The sequence below is a fragment of the Antedon bifida genome, chromosome 5 (genome assembly GCF_963402885.1).
Source record: "Antedon bifida chromosome 5, ecAntBifi1.1, whole genome shotgun sequence".
Taxonomy (NCBI): domain Eukaryota; kingdom Metazoa; phylum Echinodermata; class Crinoidea; order Comatulida; family Antedonidae; genus Antedon; species Antedon bifida.
In genome coordinates, this window is record NC_136230.1 from 14,439,074 (window position 1) to 14,465,343 (window position 26,270).

The window sequence follows — 26,270 nt, forward strand, 5'->3', positions numbered from 1 at the left end:
TAAATGGCTCGATGTGTAGTGCAACCGACTTTGGTATCAGAGGTACCGGGTTCAAATCCCATCACGGGAAACCAATTAAATAAAAGGGTTTGTTTAGTTATTACACTGAAAGGGCAGTTTTAATTTTGAATAGGCTACTTTTTGGGAAAGTCACAACTGAAAAGTACTTGAATGCGCAATATACGTTTTGTTGCTGGCGGATAACCAAACTCGTCCTCAAGTGACGAGTTTAAGTTCTAGTTATTCTTCTTTCTTTCCCGGATTTTTGTGCGTCGCATATCCTCTATTGCTTGTGAATATATCTTTTGTATAACTTTGTCATTATATGGACATTTACCTGAAGTTGTGCACCTCCATATTTTTAATGACGTTAGAGTCGCGCAGCGTAAGTTACGCGCAATTTTATGAATTTCAATGATTGGTCATAGATTATAAACCAAAAGTCATTTTGTATTGACACTTGGTAAAAATTTAAGTCATATCAAGGGCAAACTTTCTATGGATTAAAAATGACATGTTTCACAAGAAGTTACGCGCGCACGCGCATTTAAAATTTCAAAATGCGCAAAATTAATTTCTAATCAACTTTCTACGCTGATCATGACATTTTGAGCAAGTCAAAAATTCCCACGCGCGCGAAAAAATTTACGCGTAAGGTGCGCACGGAGCATGAAAATCATGTGTTTTTTTCTTGAATTATGATTTTACAGCCTTTCTTAGTCATTTTAAAAAAGATTTACATCATTTCAAATTAAAATGACGTCATACGAACATGTTGATTTAGACCATTTGCGCGCGTTTTTGTTTAAAAAGTTACAAAATATTGTCAAAATAATGCCTATTTTGAATCTATTATAGCTCTTCAGGATCGAAGGTGACCCCCAATTTTTTTAACTTATTATGCAAGAAGATAAATTGTAGAAATGATTTCATGCAGAATTTTCACCTCTCGGATGTTATGACGTCATCGTATGGCCACACGCATGTAAAATATAGGATTTTTGTCTCTTTCGTTATTGCTCATCACATTCAACAGAGCGCATCTCGCTTATACGTATTCCATTTCCCCCGAGATTTTATTATTGTCTACGTCAATCAACTATCTTTCGCATGAGTTAAAAATATTTTAATTTTTATGACGTCATCATGTCTAAAAATGTAAATAACGTAGGGCACTTATTTTTATCATTACAGTAAATTTTAATCTGTTATAGCTCGTCAGAATAAAAAGTGATAATCATGATTAAAACGTTTTCTGGAAGCTATTGGATTTTAGTTACGAATTCATGTGAATATTTTGCCAATTAGATGTTGTGACGTCATCATATGGCCAGTTTAATTCAAAAAGTCATATTTTCATCTCTTGCGTAAAAGTTCATTGCATTTAAACGAGAGCGCATCTCACTTTTACGTGCCCAAAATTCTTCAAATTTGTATTAATGTAATTATTTAGATAATCAGCTTCTAAAATAGTTATGTTTATATGTCAATTTGATGACATCATCGTGTTAATAATTGGATTTAAAAGATGGGTCTCGTAATTTCGTCTATGCTACACTGTATAACATATACAGTGTATTCTGTAAATACTGTAATATGAATGCTACAAAATAGGTACAATTCAGCACTGTAAACATATTTATTTCATGTCATAGGATGGCATAGTAATTGTCGAGGTTCATAGTTTAAAGTATCTGCATGTTGCATTTGCGCGGATAACCCGAACTCGTCAAAGTGACGAGTTCAAATCTAGTTATTCTTCTTTCTTTCCCGGATTTTTGTGCGTCGCATATCCCCTATTGCTTGTGAATATATCTTTTGTATAATTTTGTCATTATATGGACATTTACCTGAAGTTGTGCACCTCCATATTTTTAATGACGTTAGAGTCGCGCAGCGTAAGTTACGCGCGATTTTATGAATTTCAATGATTGATCATAGATTATAAACCAAAAGTCATTTTGTTTTGACACTTAGTGAAAATTTAAGTCATATCAAGGGCAAACTTTCTATGGATTAAAAATGACATGTTTCACAAGAAGTTACGCGCCCACGCGCATTTAAAATTTAAAAATGCGCAAAATTAATTTCTAATCAACTTTCTACGCTGATCATGACAATTTAAACATGTCAAAAATTCCCACGCGCGCGGAAAAAATTACGCGTAAGGTGCGCACGGACCATGAAAATCATGTGTTTTTTTCTTGAATTATGATTTTACAGCCTTTCTTAGTCATTTTAAAAAAGATCTACATCATTTCAAATTAAAATGACGTCATACGAACACGTTGATTTAGACCATTTGCGCGCGTTTTAGTTGCAAAAGTGACAAAATGTTGTCAAAATTAAGCCTATTTTTAATCTATTATAGCTCCTCAGGATCATCCACGACCCCCAATTTTTTTAATTTAATATGTAAGCAGATATGTTGTAGATATGAATTTATGCAGAACCTTTACCACTCGGATGTTATGACGTCATCGTATGGCCACACGAATGTAAAATATAGGATGTTTTACTCTTTCGTTATTGCTCATCATATTAAATAGAGCGCATCTCACTTTTACGTGCCCAAAATTCTTCAAATTTGATTTAATGTAATTATTTACATAATTATCTTCTAAAATTGTTATCTTTATATGTCAATTTGATGACGTCGTCGTGTTAATAATTGGATTTAAAAGATGGGTCTCATAATTTTGTCTATGCTACACTGTATATAACATATACAGTTTATTCTGTAAAATACTGTAATATGATGTATGCTACATAATAGGTACAATTCAGCACTGTAAACATATTTATTTCATGTGATAGGATGGCATAATAATTGTCGAGGTTCATATGGTTAAGTATGTGCATGTTGCGTTTGCGCGGATAACCCGAACTCGTCAAAGTGACGAGTTCAAATCTAGTTGGTTATCCGCAACTTAGTTGCGGATAACCCATGTGATTGTAAATATCTTTTTTTTCATCTTCTTCTTTGTTATTCTTCTTTCTTTCCCGGATTTTTGTGCGTCGCATATCCCCTATTGCTTGTGAATATATCTTTTGTATAACTTTGTCATTATATGGACATTTACCTGAAGTTGTGCACCTCCATATTTTTAATGACGTTAGAGTCGCGCAGCGTAAGTTACGCGCAATTTTATGAATTTCAATGATTGGTCATAGATTATAAACCAAAAGTCATTTTGTATTGACACTTGGTAAAAATTTAAGTCATATCAAGGGCAAACTTTCTATGGATTAAAAATGACATGTTTCACAAGAAGTTACGCGCGCACGCGCATTTAAAATTTCAAAATGCGCAAAATTAATTTCTAATCAACTTTCTACGCTGATCATGACATTTTGAGCATGTCAAAAATTCCCACGCGCGCGAAAAAATTTACGCGTAAGGTGCGCACGGAGCATGAAAATCATGTGTTTTTTTCTTGAATTATGATTTTACAGCCTTTCTTAGTCATTTTAAAAAAGATTTACATCATTTCAAATTAAAATGACGTCATACGAACACGTTGATTTAGACCATTTGCGCGCGTTTTAGTTGCAAAAGTGACAACATATTGTCAAAATTAAGCCTATTTTTAATCTATTATAGCTCCTCAGGATCATCCACGACCCCCAATTTTTTTAATTTAATATGTAAGCAGATATGTTGTAGATATGAATTCATGCAGAACCTTTACCACTCGGATGTTATGACGTCATCGTATGGCCACACGAATGTAAAATATAGGATTTTTTACTCTTTCCTTATTGCTCATCAAATTCAATAAAGCGCTTCTCGCTTATACGTATTCCATTTCCCCCGAAATTTTAATATTGTCTACGTTAATCAACTATCTTTCGCATGAATTAAAAATACTTTAATTTTTATAACGTCATCATGTCTAAAAACGTAAATAACGTGGGTCACTTATTTTCATCTTTACAGTAAATTTCAATCTGTTATAGCTCGTCAGAATAAAAAGTGATAATCATGATTAAAACGTTTTCTGGAAGCTATTGGATTGTAGATACGAATTGATGTGATTTTTTTGCCAATCAGATGTTGTGACGTCATCATATGGCCAGTTGAATTCAAAAAGTCATATTTTCATCTCTTGCGTAAAAGTTCATTGCGTTTAAACGAGAGTGCATCTCACTTTTACGTGCCCAAAATTCTTCAAATTTGTTTTAATGTAATTTTTTAGATAATTATCTTCTAAAATTGTTATCTTTATATGTCAATTTGATGACGTCATCGTGTTAAAAATTGGATTTAAAAGATGGGTCTCGTAATTTTGTCTATGCTACACTGTATGTAACATATACAGTTTATTCTGTAAAATACTGTAATATGGTGTATGCTACATAATAGGTAAAAGCACTGTAAACATATTTATTTCATGTCATAGGATGGCATAATAATTGTCGAGGTTCATATAGTTAAGTATGTGCATGTTGCGTTTGCGCGGATAACCCGAACTCGTCAAAGTGACGAGTTCAAATCTAGTTTTTCTGTATTATTCTTCTTTCCTTCCTTCCTTTTTGTGAGTCGTGTTCCTCTAAAATGTGTAAACATAACATTTCATAACTTTGACAACATATGGGCATTTACGTGAAGTTGTGCACCTCCTATTTTTGAATGACGTCATAGTTGCGCAACGTGACTTATGCGCAATTTTATGAATTTCAATGATTGATCATAGATTAAAAACCAAAAGTCATTTAGTATTGACACTTTGACAAAATTTAAGTCATATCAGGGGCAAACTTTCTACGGATTAAAAATGGCATGTTTGACAAGAAGTTACGCGCGCACGCGCATTTAAAATTTCAAAATGCGCAAAATTAATTTCTAATCAACTTTTTACGCGTTTCTTGTCATTTTGAGCATGTCAAAAATTCCCACGGGCGCGCAATTTTTTATGCGCGCGGTGCGCACATAGCGTTAAAAACATATTTTTTTCTCTTGAATTATATTTTTCAAGCCTTTCCCAGTGATTTTGAAAACAATTTAGACCTTTTCCAGTTTAAATAACGCCATACGAACACGTTGAATTAGACAATTCGTGCGCGTTTTTATGAAAAAGCTTAAAAAATCGTCAAAATTATGTCTTTTTTTAAACAGTCATAGTTTCTAAAGTAAACCGTTAACCGTTTATTTTTATTACAAAATCTAGAAGTTGATGAGTTGTAGATATCGGATCATGCATCAATAAGGCTAAAAAAACATTGTGACGTCATCGTATGGCCACACGAATGTAAAATATAGGATTTTTGTCTTTTTCGTTATTGCTCATCACATTCAATGGAGCGCATCGCGCTTATCTGTATTCCTTTTTCTCCTACATTTATATATTGTGTAGGTCAATCAACTTTCTTTAGCATGAGATAAAAATATTTTAATTTTTATGACGTCATCATGCCTAAAAATTTTAATCACGTGGGTCATTAATTTCATCTTTACAGTAAATTTTAATCTGTAATAGCTCGTAAGAATAAAATGTGATAATCACGATTAAAACGTTTTCTGGAAGCTATTGGATTGTAGATACGAATTCATGTAAACATTTTGCCAATCGGATGTTGTGACGTCATCATATGGCCAGTTGAATAAAAAAAGTCGTATTTTCATATTTTGCGTAATAGTTCATCACATTTAAAAGGGTGCGCATCTATATTTTACGTATTCAAATTTCTTCTACACGTTAATATGTTGTTCCTGAGATAATTTCCTTCTGAAATTGCTATCTAAGTGTTTCATTTTGATACCGTCGCCATGTTAAAAATTGGAATAAATGGCGGGTCCCGTAATTTCACCTATTCTACACTGTATGTAATATGTATACAGATTATACTGTTTGCATGTATATACTATATGACACAAAATTGACAGAATTCAGCACTAACAGCATATCATATTCTTCAGTTCTTGTCATAATGCCATAATCTTTATCTCTGTGTGCAATATTCCAACGTATGACGTGCACGTGGCGTTTGTCGTGGTGCGGATAACTAACTCGTCAAAGTGACGAGTTTCATGTCTAGTTATAATTGATGTGTTGTAGGGTTTAGAGGCTGGAAGGTGAGGGAAGATGTAAAGAGACGACATGAGGCAGCACGTATCATACAGTATGCTATGAGGCTGAGTCACTAATTAGAATTGATGTGCTGTAGGTTTTAGAGGCTGGAAGGTGAGAGAAGATGTAAAGAGACGACATGAGGCAGCATGTGTCATATAGTATGCTATGAGGCTGAGTTACTAATTAGTTATCCGCTTGGTATACCAAGCGGATAACTCCTTGTTATTGTATGGGATCAATAGTTTTTTTCTGTATTATTCTTTGATCCTTCCTTCCTTTTTGTGAGTCACGTTTCTCTAAAATGTGTAAACATAACATTTCATAACTTTGACAACATATGGGCATTTACGTGAAGTTGTGCACCTCCTATTTTTGAATGACGTCATAGTTGCGCAACATGACTTACGCGCAATTTTATGAATTTCAATGATTGATTATAGATTAAAAACCAAAAGTCATTTAGTATTGACACTTTGACAAAATTTAAGTCATATCAGGGGCAAACTTTCTATGGATTAAAAATGGCATGTTTCACAAGAAGTTACGCGCGCACGCGCATTTAAAATTTCAAAATGCGCAAAATTAATTTCTAATCAACTTTTTATGCGTTTCTTGTCATTTTGAGCATGTCAAAAATTCCCACGGGCGCGCAATTTTTTACGCACGCGGTGCGCACGTAGCGTTAAAAGCATATTTTTTTCTCTTGAATTATATTTTTCAAGTCTTTCCTAGTAATTTTGAAAACAATTTAGACCTTTTCCACTTTAAATAACGCCATACGAACACGTTGAATTAGACAATTCGTGCGCGTTTTTTATGAAAAAGCTTAAAAAATCGTCAAAATTATGTCTTTTTTTAAACAGTCATAGTTTCTAAAGTAAACCGTGAACCGTTTATTTTTATTACAAAATCTAGAAGTTGATGAGTTGTAGATATCGGATCATGCATCGATAAGGCTAAAAAAACATTGTGACGTCATCGTATGGCCACACGAATGTAAAATATAGGATTTTTGTCTCTTTCGTTATTGCTCATCACATTCAATGGAGCGCATCATGCTTATCTGTATTCCTTTTTCTCCTAAATTTATATATTGTGTAGGTCAATCAACTTTCTTTAGCATGAGATAAAAATATTTTAATTTTTATGACGTCATCATGCCTAAAAATTTTAATTACGTGGGTCATTAATTTCATCTTTACAGTAAATTTTAATCTGTAATAGCTCGTAAGAATAAAATGTGATAATCACGATTAAAACGTTTTCTGGAAGCTATTGGATTGTAGATACGAATTCATGTAAACATTTTGCCAATCGGATGTTGTGACGTCATCATATGGCCAGTTGAATAAAAAAAGTCGTATTTTCATATTTTGCGTAATAGTTCATCACATTTAAAAGGGTGCGCATCTATATTTTACGTATTCAAATTTCTTCTACACGTTAATATGTTGTTCCTGAGATAATTTCCTTCTGAAATTGCTATCTAAGTGTTTCATTTTGATACCGTCGCCATGTTAAAAATTGGAATAAATGGCGGGTCCCGTAATTTCACCTATTCTACACTGTATGTAATATGTATACAGCTTATACTGTTTGCATGTATATACTATATGACACAAAATTCAGCACTAACAGCATGTCATATTCTTCAGTTCTTGTCATAATGCCATAATCTTTATCTGTGTGCAATATTCCAACGTATGACGTGCACGTGGCGTTTGTCGTGGTGCGGATAACTAACTCGTCAAAGTGACGAGTTTCATGTCTAGTTATAATTGATGTGTTGTAGGTTTTAGAGGCTGGAAGGTGAGAGAAGATGTAAAGAGACGACATGAGGCAGCACGTGTCGTACAGTATGCTATGATTGGATATTCAATTCGTTTACATCAACGCAAGTTAGAGGAACAACTAAATGAAGTAGATTCAGACGAGGTAGGCCTCTCAAAACTCTCTAAATTCTCAATCTACTCTGCACCAACATACTTTACCATGTGAAGTATGTTCCTTCATCCTCATGTACTTTAATGATGTTGAATTAACACATCATCATTGATATGTATTGAGTTATAAAACTATTAAAAATGTTGAATAGAGAATATTTAATTTACTGAGAGATCAGTTAATTTTTAACTCATGAAATATTCTCACTATTCAAATCATAAATATTTAGTTTATGATGTTTATACCAATCTAATACTTTTTTTTTTCTTGATACAATTTAACATTTATTTGTACTAGTTTCCTGATTTGCTAAGCACCTGAATATAAAAAGTGTTACAGAAGAGAAGCCTGTAAATCAAGGAACCATCATTAACAGGTTTGTGCAAGTTGCAACCACTCCTGCAGTTGATATAGCTTTTGGTATTGTGTTACTTGGTTTGTTGTATCATGGTCCAGTTAGGCTATAATGCAGTTCATGTCAGGATTAAGTATGTTAATCCAGGAACTACCACCAGTATCAAGGTTGTGTCAAATGCCGCAAATTGTCTACTATATAAATGTTGAAAGAAAAATGAATATTGACACAATTTTTTACATGCGTGTGCTGTCGTACCAATTTTTATTCACAATACAAACAATACAGCTTAAGATATATTACACTGTAAGAATTCAGAGTCTTTGTGAAGCTCTTTCAGTTTTGATTTGGTTTTCACGCATGAGTAAACTTTATGAAAATGAAATTATCCTAATATTAAATTTTATTATAAACAAATCATGTAAAACTAACAAGGTAAAACTAACTTAACTTGTAATTTCAGTAAATAACAATAATTCTCAGGAATATGATAACATTTTGTGATTTTTATGTCCTATGCATTTAAGATCAAATGAAGAATTCAATGTTGTGTTGTTTTTCTATTAAATTCTTTTTGACCCTATTGTTCGCGTTGAGATTTTAAAAATGCAATACAAAAAAGTTAACAATACTGTATATCATTTATTGAAATACAATATGAAATATGTATTTATGTAGTAACTCTACTAATAAATGTATATTTTTTAAGTTTCAATCAACAGCATGCATACACCACAACATTGTACTTTATCTTTACAAGACTTATCTTGTAAAGATAAGTTTACAATTTTAGTCAGGTCAATAATAAAAAAGATTGAAAAAAGGCTATACCAATGAAATATATTAAATTATGAATGTTAAGTATTGCTAATAAATATACAGTGGGTTTACACATATTTCTCATGTGAATAGGATAATTCAGTCCCTCTAATTGAATTCAACAACAAATAATTTAGGATAATTCAGTCCCTCTAATTGAATTCAACAACAAATAATTTAGGATAATTCAGTCCCTCTAATTGAATTCAACAACAAATAATTTCATGAGATGAAAATGTGTTCCTTTGTTCCCACTGCACATTAATATAATACATTTGTTTTATAACAATTTGATTGGACGATTGTGGGCCATATGACATTAACTAAATGTGTTTTGTTAGAGAGAGATTGAGCAACCACACGCTTGATAAGAGTCCAGGCTGTTGATTGATTAAGCAACCTGTAGTGGCCTGCTGTCTATTTATTCAACTCCATGTCCAAAATTGGAATACTGCCTTTTTGAATGGCATCATTATATTTTGTTATGATTTAACCAGATACAAAAATACATACAAATATAAAAATATTTTGTCATTCACGTACCTGACATCTCATGATGTCAGGTACGTGACCTAGGTTAAAGTACTTGTATTACTTTGGTCTATTAAAACATAGTTTTATCTTGCACTTTTAAAAACATTATTTCAATAGGTATCTTTATGTGTACTTTATTAACTATGTATCTCCTATTGTTCATACAAATTGTTTATTTGTTGAACTGAGTTACCATATAACTGCAGTTCATATGGTCTATTGTAGGTTTTCAATAGACACTTTAGACTGTTTCTAGTAATTCTACAATATCCATTCTCTTAACTGCCATCAAGGTTCTTATTACTTCCTTTCGTTGGTTCACATCTCTTCCTTGCTTACATCGCCATTGTACCAGTGATTCCATCGTTGCTTCTACAGTCAGCGCTGAAAACCTTCCCTCAGTTTGTGATAGCTCAACATCAGCAATACCAAGATGCCTACAGAAATTCTTCCAATCTGTCATCTTCTCAGAAATTATCAGGAAGTCCAAGTCTGTTAAGCATCCTGTAAAAACACATTTAATTGACTTCATTAAATAAAATACATTTGGTTTTTTTTTCTTCAAACATTGAGGTGCTAAAATGAAGCAACATTTTATTTATAGTGGCATTAAAAATTATTATTTTCCTATCAGGATAAGGTAAAAATCATGAATAATGCATGAGCCTAATTACTAATTATTTCTATGATAAAGAATATATAGCTGCCCTATTTCCTAAATATAAGTAAACATAACCCACTAAATATAAAATTTGTGTATGCATGACAAAATTAAAATACCTATTTCACAGTTTCATCACAATATAACATAAACCAAATAATTTTTATGTTCCCCCTAAAACATACTGAGTCAATATTGGATGTAATTTACTGATTGGTATGGCCAGTAAAAATATATTTGACTTTTTGGTGGAATCATTCTGTTTTTGGTTTTCAGAGGCCTGTAAATTATAGATACACACAGTAACTACAAATTTAATCACGTTTAAAAATGAAAATAAAAAGTAACATAGTGATTATTTCTAAAGTAGTATCAGGTATACATATAGCATTTTTGTAAAATAATAATCATTACCCACCTTGTCCTGATTGGTCTGTAAACACTGCAACTTCTAAACTGACGTCATCTTTGTATCCATACCTTGTACACAGGCTATCAGCTAAATCAACACGTCCCTGTTGTTTTAAAGCCTTGATCATTGTAGGTAGTTGATGTGCCTCTGCATGTGGCCAGCTATTTCTCCATTGAACCAAAACTTCCATCATGGCATCTTCTACATGTTTGTTTTTGCCTGCAATTTTACCAACGTTTTCCCATTTGATTCCAAGTCGCACTGCTAGTCTTCTCCAACTTTCACCTAAATTGTCACAGATGAATAGGAGATCTTGGTCATCAAAACAAGCTGTGAAATAAAAAAAATAATATCAAGACAATGCTTTGTTAAAATTAATATATTATTGATTAATTATATAATAAAGGAAATTTATTAAAAAATAAACATTTTATAGATATTCTATTTTTATTGCCGGTAAGAATGATTTTTTTCCTATGTTAAAGTAGAAATCATAATAATCCATGAGCCTACAGTAATTATTAATTATTTTCTATAAAGAACTATAAGATAGCTGCCCTTCCTAAATATAATTAAGCACTCTAATCCTCTAAAAAATCAAGGATTTTCATATGTTTCAAACCCAGGGTTTTCAGTTTTATAGATTGCAGAAAACCATTTCTGTATGATGCTTATATAGAAGCACTTAAAATATCCCAATTAATGGCATAATCAACTTCATGAATTATTCAGGATTTCTGAAAATTATAGGAAAAAAGTAATGATGCCAGCATTCGGGCTATACATATGAATACAATATACCTGAATGTTTGATAACCTCTGGCAGTTCATCCTTAATGTATTTCTCAAACTGCTTAGCAAGATCATTACGACCATGTTGTCTTAGTGCAGTGCATAATACTTGCTGCTGATTAAGGTCAATACCAACGTTGCTCCTCCAATGTTTCAGCATCTTTGCTGTAGCTTTATCTGTCTGCTTTTCATTGTCAAAAATAGCATTCACTTTAGACCATGTAAGCCCCAAACGAACACCAAATCGTCTGCAGGAAAGATCCATCTCTCTGGACACTTTGCCAGTAGTTAGGTCATCTACATAGTCTATATCAAAAAAACAAAATTATGAATCAATTGTGTTTTTAATCCTTCACAATAGTACCAGCTTCTTTTGAGGTAGAAGCTACAATGACAATAAAAATACAAAATAATGATAAAGTTAAACCAAGATGTACAATTGCTTGTTTTGTATTGTTATTTTATGTAGTATTACTCTTTTAGTTATAATAATCATAAATTAAATTTAGCAAAGTTATTTATGAATGCATTAGTTTGGCAATTCAGGAATTAGATTTAAAAATGATGATCTTCAAAAATATACACTAATGATAATTGCTGTATTAGCTGAACTGAACAGTTTTTCATTTATAATACTTTACCATCAACTTGTTAGCATATATTGCGCTGTATAGTGTTGATATTAATTTATATCTGTGAAAGTCAATTGCATTCAACTATTGCATGGTTTAAACATTAAAAACCTAGAATTGTAGTGTACGATGATGATGACAATCATTCATAATCAATCTTTCACCATCAACTGCACCTTTGTTATCCTTCTTGGAGGAAAATAATCTCTTCACGTTACGAGTGATTCTTTGAAGTCTTGAAGTGGAAGCTTGTGCATTGCTGTGACCATCACTGTCATAATCTAGAGCTATGCTTTGTTTTGTACTATCTCTCGATTCAGATGCTAAACAAAAATAAATTGAAAAGAAACATTTAAAAACTATATAAACTAGATGTACATTTTAAATAATACTGTTTTTTTTTTTAATTCTGTGGATTATGATACATGATGATGACACAGACTTATTATATAAATCTAAAAAAAAGTTTTTTTTTTTTACTTCAATCATTTTATGACATTTATATAATAGTTGAAAGATCGTAACTTCTTATAATGAAGTAACATACAGTTAATATTCATTTTTACATGAATGATGCAAATAAAATGTCTTATATCTATTATAAGTATACTTAAATAAATATAAGAATATATATACTCTTTATTTTCAAAATTGTTAACTTGAATCCTCATTCATTTTGTTTTGGTTTATTTTACTTCATCTTAAAATTTTAACCTACATCAGTGAAACTGATGGATAATACAAACACAAATCCTCTACCTTTTAGTACAATGTCTCCAAACAGATTACGGTAACGTTTCACTTCCATTCCTCTGCTTCCACACGGCAACACATCTTTGTCAAATTTGCGTACAACATGCATATGAGTATGTTCACCTTTTGAACCACACACACAAGGGATGTACATCTTTACTTCAACACCATGAGCATTCTTCTCACTCAAAAAGAGCAATTCTGTTTCAAGAAAAGTTAGTACCTATAAAATAGAAGAATTTTATTTAGTTGATTATATTGCTACCCACCAAAAAAGTAGTATTAGCTATTTAAAAAAAAATTAGTAAATGGAGCAAAGAATGATAGCATGTAAGCGTGTTTCAGAATCGGATCACCAAAACATATTGAAATACAAAATACATTAATATTTTACTTGTAAGTGTACATTACAGTACAACAAAATGTGTACTGTAATATTCAAAAGTTTTTATAAATGATCAAAAAATATTTACGCTTACAACTGAAATGCAACATATCCATTTTGTTTAGAATAGAAAATAATAAAAGCTTGACATATTTGAATATTTGCACTGCAGCCTCAAGTTGTCTATGTTTAAATAAAGTAATTATTAATTATTGTTTAATTATCTTTAATCATCAAAATTGTTAATACTCTACATATCCAACTTATAAATATTATTTTTACATTAACTTACCTTCTTACAGATGCTAGGTTTTGGATCATCATCTTCAGGAAGGCCAGCAGCATTCATGATGTCTGTTCTAACTATTGTTGTCTGCAATATCAAAATCAATTTTTGTTTTATTTTCATTTCACAATTGTTTCTTTTTAATTTTCATTAAAGCAATTGCCACTATAATCTATATATAATCTATATATAATATTATAACCATACAAGATGAATGATAATCACCTTTTAATGTAGATAATTGCTATATTTTCACCGATTTTCTGCCAACATGTTTCTGTTTGTTTGTCTGTAATGCTATGTAATGCTTAGTGTGTTTTATTTATATTTATATTAATTTTTGTTCAAGTAAATGTTGTCCATTTTACTGTTATTTTATTATGTTATATCTATAATAGAGAATATAACTGAAAATCTGAAACTGATAATGTTTCTATTATAATTCTATCTGAGGCTGATATTTTCTCAGAGGTAATTAAACATTTCCTAAGATGATACTTTCTCAGGTTTAGTTTTTAGTCTTATAGCATCATTTTTATTAAGTTTACCTGAAACAAACGGCAATTGTTGATGGTAGCTACATTTAGAACCACAAAATGATGGCCATCAATATGCAGATCTACATGCTCATAGGACAATGTAGGCTCAACATCTTCCATTTGAAATTCCTCAATAAATTTAGTTGCAACACGTTGGAAGAGATCATCTGGTAGGTAGCCATCAAAGTCATGAAATAGAGAAATAGCACGTTTCTCTTCATATTTAACAGCCCTTGTATCATCACGTTGGGGCTTCAGGCGTGAAAGAACGTAGAACGTTCGTCCAACATTCTATAGAAACAAAAATGGAACAAGAGTAGTAGATGGAATATATGAAAAAAATAATTGAACTAAATATTTTAAATAAAATGTAAATACCTCTTTACTCCTTTTTTCACACATTAACCCAAAGGTTTGCATCAGAGACACAAAGAAGATAATCATCTCATCTGAATCATCCTTCCATATATGCCGCAACAGTTTTTCATCTAGTTTACCCCCATTTAAATTTCTCCAAAGCTGTTTCAAAGATGGCTAAAAAAATATAAAAGCACAAGTGTAATTTGTCAATGCAACAAAGTAATTACTGTTCTTCTGGTCAGTAAAACCTCTTCTTTGGGACAACCTTATTGAAACTTACTTGTGCAATGAATGAGGTTAACATCACAGCTAACATCTATTAAGGGGACACTTTGTTGGGCCTTCCCTTAATGGGAGTGCTACAGTAATACATTTACAAGCATATATTTTAGTATTAGAATATAATAGAATTAATAAGATATAATTTCGTTCTCTGTGTGGCAGATATTACATTTTTACAGATAAATCCATCACACTAAAAAGTGAAGTTTGCAAACCTGAATGCTGGGATCTATAACTGTGATGATTGTTTTAAACTTGTCAACTACTCCCATTAAATCTATAACAATTTTGTCTTTGAGGATCTTGTCATCTGGGTAGAACAGAATCTCACCGATGTCATGCAAGTACTCAAGAAACAGTTTTCTGTCAGTTATCTTACAACTAGCAAGTAAATCATTAATCTAAAAGGCAAATAAATATTATAATGAAAAATGTAAAGAAAACAAAAATGTTGATTAATTACAAACTGGTTTTCTGTTGATGTTATCAATCGTTTCGTTAATGTTGAAATGTTGTTTATATAGGACATAATACTTTGATTTGAAAATCTGAAAGTTTCCTAACCAACAGTAAACTCAAGGTTTACCACTTACTTACTTTAATAATTGTTATTGCCAAACAAAATGTTTATTTTGTTTTTGGCACAATTGGTACTAAAACAATTGCACCATTCCTGTTTGATAAACATTTGTTGAAGATTCACCATAAACAGTCAATTAACACAGACAGCATACTGTTACTGTTACTATCAATAACAAGTTTTTTTTTCACTTTAACACCATTCGATGCAGCAATAAAAAAAACAGGGTTTAATGCTTTAATGTGATTTAGGAATAAACAAATGTAATGGATGTTAAATACTTATTATTAGAACACATTCATCAATCAATTTTTTTATATAAATGTATCATATTCTAACCTCAGATGTTGGTAGATATAGTTTGTCTTTTCGTAACTGTTGTATTTCCAGCAGTACTTGTAGCCATTTGATTGGCAAAGTAAGAATCATCATCTGGACTAATTTTTGTATTTGGAGAATGATTTTAGAAGCACCGCTCTCTTCAAATGAGACACTGTTTTCAATGGTAAAGAGCTCGCCTTGAAACACCATGTCCTCAAATGGTTTTCCTTCCAGGGCTTTCCAAAGTATATTCTCTATTGCTTTTACCTAAATTAAATAACATCACATTTGAATTAAACGTATGTCAAGGAAAAATTTATAGGGTGCCAGCCCAGACCCCACTCCCCTCCCTTTTGTAAACTGCAAAAAGTCTTTCATTTAAGTTATGTCAAGCATTTATGTACCCAGTGTACACTGTATAATTATACCAATATAAGAAATCAAATTAAAAATGTGTGCTAAATCAGAGATATTGTATACCTTTTATTTGTTTTATTATAGACCTAACTGATGGAACATTATTATATGAAACTACATATTGTTTCCAATGAATCAATTACAATATACAATTTTGTAATGTTTAATGAAACAAAATGTGATAACATATGTACCCTTTGTTGTCTTTCTTGTTCAGTTTTACCAAGGCTCTCATAATGTGTACCAATCAGCATTATCTTGTTTTTCTGTCCTTTTCTTACGTTTACAAAAACTGAACGAATCCAAAACAGAATGATCTCAAGATTTGTCATTCGATGTTCATACATTTTTCCCTAAATCACAAAGAAAATGAACAACATTTACATTTTAAATTCTTAAACAGGTAGTTTGAAAAACATTGTGGCAAATTATCTTATTATTGTGGTAATTATAGCAGTACCAATTTATATAGAAAAACAACACTATCATGGAAATGGAAATAACAACAATCATATATCAGGCATCTGCTATTTGCACAGTTTTTGTTAAGGTAAAGGATAACATGAAAGAAACATTTTATTTATGTACAATTACATAGAACATTTGAAATTTGTAAAATATACTTACAGTTGTTGGATCACGAACTTTAGCTGGGGCATCAAGATCTTGATTCAGGTTAAATACCACACATACAACAGCATAAGACACCATGAATATCTATTAAAAATAATCATAATTATCAATATTAAAAACCGTTTATACACATGTGTCAGTATACTGGCACAACTGATCATTTGATACTTATTTTTTTCCTCACAAACTGCATGTTCACCTTGGAAACATTTACAATCTTAATCATTGGTTTAATAAATAATGAATGTTTTATTAAATTCTCTCTCCCCATCTCTCCCCTTGCTATCCATCTATGCTAATATTACTTTATGGTAGACATCAATGAATACTATTTTATTTAAAATCTCCCAAAACTGGACACCCTTCGGCTGGCAAAATATGTTTGGGTTTACAGAAATTCTGATATTCCAAATGTGTTATCATTGTTTCACATAACTTCAAGTCTGGTTTTGGTTTCTGGTAATTAGAGACTAGAGACTGAGTTGACTGTATTCAATTAAATGAACAATAAAATAATTTATAATATTTTAATAATAATAATTGTATTTTATAACTGATATACTGTTACCATATTAGATCAACATATGATAACATTTTTGTAATACCTTGGAGGTAGATTCTTACTACAAATCAAGTGAGTGTCAGTGCTAATATTGTAACAAGGCCAAAAGACAATTACTAGATTACTAGATCCTGATCCCAACAGAACCTCAGAAGGAGGTATATTTATTAATAAGTACAAACTCTTGGTGCAAGTATATCTTTATTCTATGGTGTCTCAAACTGAACTGTACAAAGTTATGGGTAAATGGTGATCAGTGATTGGCTATTCTATATGGCATGATAATATATTACTACCTCGGTAGTATTGTAACAGGAGGCATACTAAATTAAAGGCAAAACTAAGAAATTAGATAAATCAATACAATTTACCCGTTGTATCACATGGTATATAGGCTGCCCTCCAAAGTCCCAGATGTTCATAACAAACTTGTTGCTATCCACTTTAGAGTCACCACCTTCTCTTACAGAACGAAGTTGGCTTTCAACTTTTTTCAAGAACCCTTTAGGAATTTGTGGTCTATCAAGTTTTTCTTCATACACTGGTTCTGTTGTGATAAAATAATAATACACAATACAACAGTTTATTTCAATATCATTTCAACATTTAAAAACAAAATAGAAATCCATCATAATAAAGCTGTTCCTTTTTATTTAAATCTTAATAATAAAAACAGACAAGACAGATGGAGAGTATATAGAGCGGGATGACACTATAACTTTTTTGTTAAAAGAAAAGGTATTTCCAATGCAATATTTAATTATCTAAATCTTATCCTTTCCAATTAATGGTTTAGTGATGAGTTTATTTGACCATATTGTACTGCAGTGTCATACAATATACAGATACTAGTATTAACTGTCAAAGTAACTTGCAAGATAATATGTTCATTAGCAGACACATGATTATAATCAAATTTCCGCTCTTTAAATCATTTCAATATTTCTGATATCATTACTATGTATGAACAGCACAATCAAGCACATTTCAAAATAAATATTTACCCTCTTTTTGTGGGCTTGGCATTGGATTTGAACTTTTTGATGTTTCAGCAAATTTGGCTTCCTGTTTTGATGTTGATGCTCCTGTGGGGTTTTTCTCTTTCTCATGTCTACTTTCTGAAAAATGTTCTGATATAATTAAAGATGATGCTATCTTGTTGTAATAAGGAGCATAATAAATTAACATTTAATAATATCATGCTTTATAATCAAATTAACTTGACAAGAACAAAGTTTAACTAAATTTGAATTAACTTTAATTAAAATCTTTTACCAGAATTGGTTTTCTCCTTTGATGGTCCTGCTATTGATGTGTATCCTTCTGTATGGCGTGGACTTTTTAACATTTGTTTAACTGTGACATCAGTGACAGCATCCTGATACATTTCTAAATCTTTTTAATTACAAAAATGTTAATAAAATCATATTTATTATATTTTACACTGTTACATATTGGTTTTTAAAAAGCATTGAAACCATTTGAATGATGTTGTTGCAATAATTGATCCTCCTTGGTCAAAGTGGATAACAATTATATGATATTAAAATGGCAGTTTACTTATTTGGTTAAAAAAATACAAAAACAGATTGTGACATGACAAAGCATATCACAGGGTGAATTTTAAAACATCTATTTTTATTTTTTAACAGCAGCATGTATCTGAATAAAGTGAATACTTACAAATATCCTGTGTTGTTTCTTTCAACATTTCTTTGTTACTGGGATCTGGTGTACACACCGTTGTTTTAACCATTGCATCTGTTATTTGATGCACTGGATTAAACCTATGGCAAAATGACATTATATAATTCAGAAAAGAATGTTTGCATAATAATCTAGAGACACAAAATAATTTGATGGTATACTGCAATTACATTGTTTTTACGTTGCATTATAATCTTATTTTAAACCCTCAACATACCCAGAACACTAAAGGGCCAAATACTTTAATCAAACAACAATTTTAATAGTAAATGTTAATCAACTGTATTCTTACTCTTTTACATTGTGATATTATTAAGATTATTTATGTTTAGATAACTTATAAAGATCCCAAATAAAATAAGATAGTTAAGGTTTGGCTATGTGTATGGGTGACCGGAATACAAGCTTTGCTTTGATGGTCACTCTCATCAATATTTTCAATGTATTTTGATATTATTTTATGATGAAATAATAAAACTATTCAGGAAAATATGTTAAATGTCTTATTCTTGTAATTGATCCTACAGTAACAACTGTATGCAACAGTTTAAGCGGTTTAATGAAATAGTTAAAAAAAAATTAAACCACTTAAAAAAAACCAGTATGGTAACATCTATTATGCCACAATTTTACCATGGCTAATTTTTAAACATTACCAAACCTAAACTCAATATCACCATATTTTGAGGTTCACAATATCCTGTTGAAAACAAATTGAAAGCATCTGGTAATGTTTCTATCAGTAACTTTTCACTTATCCTTACAGACAGTATAGACCCTCAACAATGTGTGTTCACAGGAACTATGTGTGTATATATACCAATCAAACAAAAATACATCTACGCAATAAAATAAATAGGACACTGTCCCAACTGCAAGTAGCAAACAATCAATCAACAAAAATTGATACGATATAATATAATGTGCTTACTCTTTTCTTAAAAGAGAATTGATAGTAGAAGTTTTTCCAACATTCTCAAGTCCTACAAAAATAGTTCTTCCTTGATTAAACTCTGTTTGTCCTTCTTCAAGTGCATTTTGAAATGCTTTCACCGCATCAGGTCCTCTTGCCAATATCTCCTCTGGAACATGCATATCTTAAAATAAAATAAACAAAATAAATTACTGTATAATTTCCTACTTTCATTTTTTCATTGAAATTCTAAAGATATTGGTATCTGAAATATATGCCTGACATTGGCAGAAAATACAGTGCCAACTCGTTATTTCACATAGACTATTAAGCAAGAAAACTCAGATATATCCATTATTAATCAGAGGGATTTAAAAAAATATTGTATACCTTTATATAAATATTTCACTGCAGTGTTATAGATTAGGGTTTGCATAATTTTATTAATGATTTGATTTAATTATTAAATTTACTATATTAGCTCAATATTATTTAACAGCGTGGTAACCTGAATAGCAGAATACAATCTGAATTTTCTACAACTAGAAAATTCAGATATATCTGAGATCCGAGTTTTCTAGACACCCATTAAACAGTGCATACATTTATTATAATCTTTATCAGGATTTTATTTTCTTTATTTATCCAAAAAATTGTGAGAAATAGCATATTAACAGGAGTGCAGGAGATAACAAAAATATTGGGAGATAACACTCCTACAATTATTGGGAGAGTTGGGAGGTTTGAGTCTGGAAGTTAGCATACAGCCAGCTGTCTTCACTTACTTTCAATTGTATTTGCCAACTCTTTTTCATCACATTTCCTGAGCGCTTTAACAAGTTGCGAACGCTTGGACTCAGAAGTTGATAATTTCATGGCCCAAGCATCCATCATGTTATAAGTCATTGCAGATTCATCATCTGGATTATCTTGTTTAAAATGATCGATTTCTGCCATGGTAAACTCAAGATTTACTGCTAGTTGTTCCCAATCAGAGACATTAGCGGCTATGCTGATTAATTCTTTGGTTGTTATATCTAAAGAAAATAAGATATTCTCATAATTTGTAAAACATTCAATGAGAAAGGGGATACATATAACACAGTGTTCACAGCTCCAGCATGTCTAGTAACATGTTTGTCTCCAAATCACTGTGCACAGGCTTAATTGAATCTTTGCTGAAATATTTTTAGAAAATATTATTAACAACTTTGCTACTGACAACTGGCAAACACGCTTTCATTTTTAAAAAAACACACACACACAAACCCCCTCACATTTCAGCCAAACCTCTAATATGAAAAAAACCAGCAAATCAGTGTAAACTGTACCTCTAGTATAGTAAAAAGGTTTTTGAAGAATATTCATACCTGATGATGTGATATCTATGAATGGTAAAGGTCCGCCTAAAAAAGTAAAATGTATGAGTAAAAAAAAGTTAATTTTGAAGGGTGTTACAACCGTTAATGTAGAACAATCCACCGCTAATGTAGTAAAACCGCCAGCTAATATAGAAACGGTCAACAGCTTATGTAGTAACAGTCAACAGCTTATGTAGTAATGAAAATTGCCTCCCAGCTTATACTGTAGTTACTATATTGCCAGCTAATGTAAAAATGTTATATATTTTACAAAAATGTCATCATGTGCAAATGCATCGATCTTTACTTAGCTATCAGTCTTTCAACTTTTCGTAAGCAACCAACTTTCTAAAAGATCACACATCGTAAGCAACCATCTCTGTTAAGGGACCGATTTTCATAATCGACCACCTCACGTAAGGGATCACCTCCTCTCATAAGGGACTGTTCACATAATTAACCACCTCTCATAAGCGACTACAACTCTTAACTACCACACATCTCGTAAGTGACCACCAGTTTTCTACATTAGCGGTTGTAACAAAGGGTTTGAATGTTTTAATTTCAAATTAAATATAGGATTTTTTAAAACTTGCAAAAGACAATGCTTTTTATCATTAATAATCAATAGTCTGTTTTATTTTACTTTGTTTTATTTTACTTTACTTTATAATATTACCAAAATATAGATATAGCGTATAATTGCATCGCAAAATGGAAGATAAAAATGATAAAATTCAAAAATAACTTTATAACTTAAACTATTAAAAAATTCAGACAAAAAGCAAGAGAATTATACATGAATAGAAGGATATACTATGATTTAAGCAATCTAGGAAATCTGCAAATAAATCTATAACAATATTGAGTTTAAAAACTTGATATTTCATGGGGAGGGTTCTAGTTGAATAGGCTTGTCTAATTAAATTCATCTAAGATGTAAATATTTGATTAAGGGGTATAGTAAAAAACAAAATCAAAATTACAAAAGACTGTTGAAATCATATAATAGGACTGACAATTACTACTTGATAAAAGAATCCATGATCATTAAGATTAAATTACTTCTATTTTTTTTAACAAGCAATCACAATTATTATTTATTATGTTCATTATTACCTTTCCAACTTTGTTTTAAGTTTCATAGTACTTACCTTTCAGAATGTTAATGATTTCTTTTTTCTGATCTTTATCATATTTATCACAACTGTTTTCATTATAGCAATCCAAGGCAGACTTTCCCTCCTAACAATCAAAGGTTATAAATATCATGTTGTTATGTGATTACAAAATATATTATACTAAGCAGTCCTAAACATATTACAAAAGTGTGCTTAAAATGTCACATAATTTGCAAGACCATAACCCCCTTTTCATTTTTCTCCAGCATATAAATGTAATTTTTATCTTGCTATTAAAACCATGGCAAACCTGGTGAGGGCTTACTGTACCTACCTCTACCTACATTACATTTTGTGTCATAGCTTAATTGCACTGCATAGTAAGTGAATGTGCATTTGATGTAATAAATAAGTATGCTAATGTTATGTTATGCTTATGCATCTAACTTTCCATGGTTGAATGCCTAATTCGAATACCACTGAGGACCACTTTTTTAAAGAATAATTTTTTTTTGTGCTGGTTATGACCGCCTTCTCTTTACACTAGAACTCTGTCAACATTCCGGGTCAAGATCATTAGTATTGCAAAGTTTGCCACAAAAAACAAAACCAACAACAAACAAAATATACAGGGGCGGTAAAAAAGTTTTCTATACATTTAAAAAAAATTAACTATAATGAAGTAAAACAATTAATGACATTCATGAAATTTGATTACTGAGCTATTGGGCTTTGACCAAATCTGACTTAATTACAAAAAAAAAAGAAAATAAGAATTAGATGTAGCAGGCCTTTAACACTAAGTTCTGATTATCTATCTCTCAATATTTATTACATTTTTATTATCTCAATATTAGTTACAGTAGAAAAGCATTAAACAAATCCTCAGACGACAGTTGAATTGACAAACAAACAAAACCAACAAGCAAACAAACAACAAACATACAGGGACGAGAACGTAACCTCCTAGAAAGAGGGAATAAAAGTGTTCATTCAAGCATTCCCAAATTGTCTAAAACATTTGTTGATTAGATTAACTGAACAATTTGACCACAAAAATCAATTTGCTTTAAATCCAAAGCTTACAAATAGTTCAAAAGGAATTTTTTTTGACAGGGTACATCCAGCTGAAATAAATTAGGATTTTGTTAATATGTATATATAATGAGCAACTGAGAGGATAAATTTAATATCAAATGATATGTCAACAACTAAAATTTAAAGAAATATAGAACAAATACTTAATGTACTCTCATTATTTATTATATGTATTTAATTATGTATAATACCTCAGTTTACAGTTTAGTAAAATATGAGAAAAGTAGCAATAAGGGAAGCATGGTTCTGTTTATTTGTGATTATAAACAATTCAATTTAGATTTACAATTTAACAATACAATGTGAATACTGTAATGAAAAAAAAATAAATATTAATCACTATACAATTTGTTTGGGAGTATCATTTTCATTTTAATATTCATACAAATATTCAAACAAATATAGAGGTACATGGTGGATGGTCAATAGATTGCTCGAGGATTAGACAAGAAAACAGTAGCCTGTAATTATTGTCAATGATAATAATAAACCTTATTTATTATATAACGTAAAAAAAAGAATAGAACATCTATATTATTAACATAATTTTATTACAGTACTTAATAACAAACTAACCTTGTTTTTATTGTAAATGTCCATATGTCCTTCCTGTATGAAGAACACAAAAGTATTCCTGTGTTCTTCATACAGGATATTTGCTCGAGCACATAGATGCATAGCATTGTCTCCATTCTAGTAACACGTGAAATAAAATAAAGTGCACCAGCTGTACTGCATATATTTTATATATATATAAGTTTAACAAAAATAATTAATGGCACCACCAACATATTAAAGTAATGTAGAGGATATATAATGATAGACAATGAAAAGGATAGAACAATTTTTAGGCTCTGGGACCCTAATAATCTGGGATACACAACAGTTCAGGAACTAATGGGTTCAAGTCCCACATGAGAATTATTTTGGAATGTATTCACGAGTGTTTGCAAAACATCTTAACAATTATTAAAATGGCTCTCTGATGCAACATTACTTCATAGTAGTTACATTATTGTCAACATAATGGTGGTGGTACTGGAATCTAACCCTAGACATCTGCACAAACTTAGTGGTCAGTAGAGCTATGAATACTAGGCTGAAGTCATGGGTTCGACTCCACCAAAGAATTTCTCAGGTGGAACTCAGTTGTTCAATGTAATGAGAATTGAGTACATTACATCAGAGGAGGTCACTGTCACAGTCTGGCGAACTTAGCTCTCTCTGATGCAATGCTACTTTATAGTAGTTACAATATCATCATATAAAAGTAAAAGTCTTTTACACCCAGACAACTACCCTCTGGACAACTACTCACTAGGACAACCGCTCTTGTACTGTAGGACAATCACTCTATTATAGGAAAATTACCCTGTTAGTGTTATGTTAGGACATTCCTAGGACAACCACTCACTATACTTAATAGCAACATAATTTAGGATCAGCCCTTAATTATAGATACAATTTATAACTAGACATATTACAAGAAATCAATACAAATGATATGGTTGAAAAAAAGAGAAAATAAGATTTTTTTATTATTGGTTATTTGTTTATTTTCAAAGTTTTCTGTCAGAGCCGACTGATATAAAATTATGATATAAGGCCATTATTAATAAATTGTGAATAATATTATATTTTGATTGTACATACAACACTTTAGTAAAAACTGTCCAAATTGAAACATGGATGATTTGTAAATGATATGAACAATACTTATCTACCATTTCATTGATTATATTGATTGATTATATTTACTGAATACAAAAAGAGCATATTTATTTAATGAGATATCTGGAGAGAAAAAACCTTTTCATTTAAAGGACATATTTCTTTAGTGAAATTTCAATATACTTTGCAAATTGCAGACGATAAAAATGGTTACTTGGATCAGTTATAATACTATGATTGATTCAGCTTAGAATTGTATTCATTATAACGGCTGCTAATATAAAAGCTTCTTGTCACATTACATCTTTTTGAATCAAAAGATAAAACATTTGGTTTTATCTCAATATCTCTATGGTTTGATATACTTTTTGCTTTAAGATTCAATAAATAGGTTGTTGAATTTACAGTGGAATCAATAATACCTACAATAATAGTCTGGCACCAGCCAGGTACAGATATAGGGAGTTTGCATAGAGTGTGGTACCAGCATTCACTATTATTACAACATATAAATAAAACATACACCAGTAAAAAATTCTTGAAATTATGAAATAATTATTTACAACTTACTTTGTTTATACAATATAAATCAGCATGTTGGGCTAATGCTATGCAGCATGCAGTTTGACCTGACCCAGCAGCTAACAAGAGTGGTGTATTTCCATCCTAAACATAGAATATAATATTTCATACAATATTACAAACTTCTTAGCAATGAGGAGGCATGGTTATTAATGTGTTTAATTTGTTTAAACACATTAATACTAACTTTTCATATATCTTTTTAAATCATTTAATTCAGTCATGATTTTAACTCTTCATAAATAAAAGTTTACATAGTGAAGATACACACACTGATCCAGTACATATTACCGTACATATTCTTTCAAAAACAAACATCCATATTTTTATTGTTTTTTTCCTATGCAAACATGGTGTTATATTGCTACAATACTATCTATACATGTTGGTACTATTTTACTAAAAAATGAGAAAATATAGTGTTATATAGTAGTATAAATAATCAAAATACAACTGATATGACCATTCTAAAACGT

General features: G+C 30.8%; 2 protein-coding genes across 2 annotated transcripts in view; both read right to left on the reverse strand.

Moving 5' to 3' along the window:
* Window positions 1-26,270, reverse strand: part of LOC144843358 (uncharacterized) — an 851,823-nt gene that overhangs the window by 377,042 nt on the left and 448,511 nt on the right. The window lies entirely within an intron of this gene.
* Window positions 9,534-20,918, reverse strand: LOC144842378 (uncharacterized). Its single transcript, XM_078698828.1, has 18 exons — window positions 20,747-20,918; window positions 19,980-20,145; window positions 19,025-19,128; window positions 18,617-18,736; window positions 18,346-18,459; window positions 17,713-17,888; window positions 16,774-16,863; window positions 16,341-16,499; window positions 15,748-15,996; window positions 15,044-15,229; window positions 14,565-14,720; window positions 14,196-14,477; window positions 13,654-13,734; window positions 12,983-13,199; window positions 12,400-12,546; window positions 11,601-11,897; window positions 10,806-11,129; window positions 9,534-10,230 (listed from the first exon to the last, which is right to left on the reverse strand). Exons 1-18 carry the CDS (start codon window positions 20,916-20,918, stop codon window positions 9,968-9,970), a joined length of 3,303 nt encoding a protein of 1,100 aa, XP_078554954.1. The 3' UTR covers window positions 9,534-9,967.

Coding starts and splice junctions, on each gene's coding strand:
- LOC144842378 (XM_078698828.1), bottom strand. CDS start 20,918: ATGGCAGAAATCGATCATTTTAAACAAGATAATCCAGATGATGAATCT. Junction 11,898..12,399: donor CTCCAAGAAGGATAACAAAG/GTGCAGTTGATG, acceptor TTTTTGATATAG/ACTATGTAGATGACCTAACT. Junction 11,130..11,600: donor AGAGGTTATCAAACATTCAG/GTATATTGTATT, acceptor TTTATTTCACAG/CTTGTTTTGATGACCAAGAT.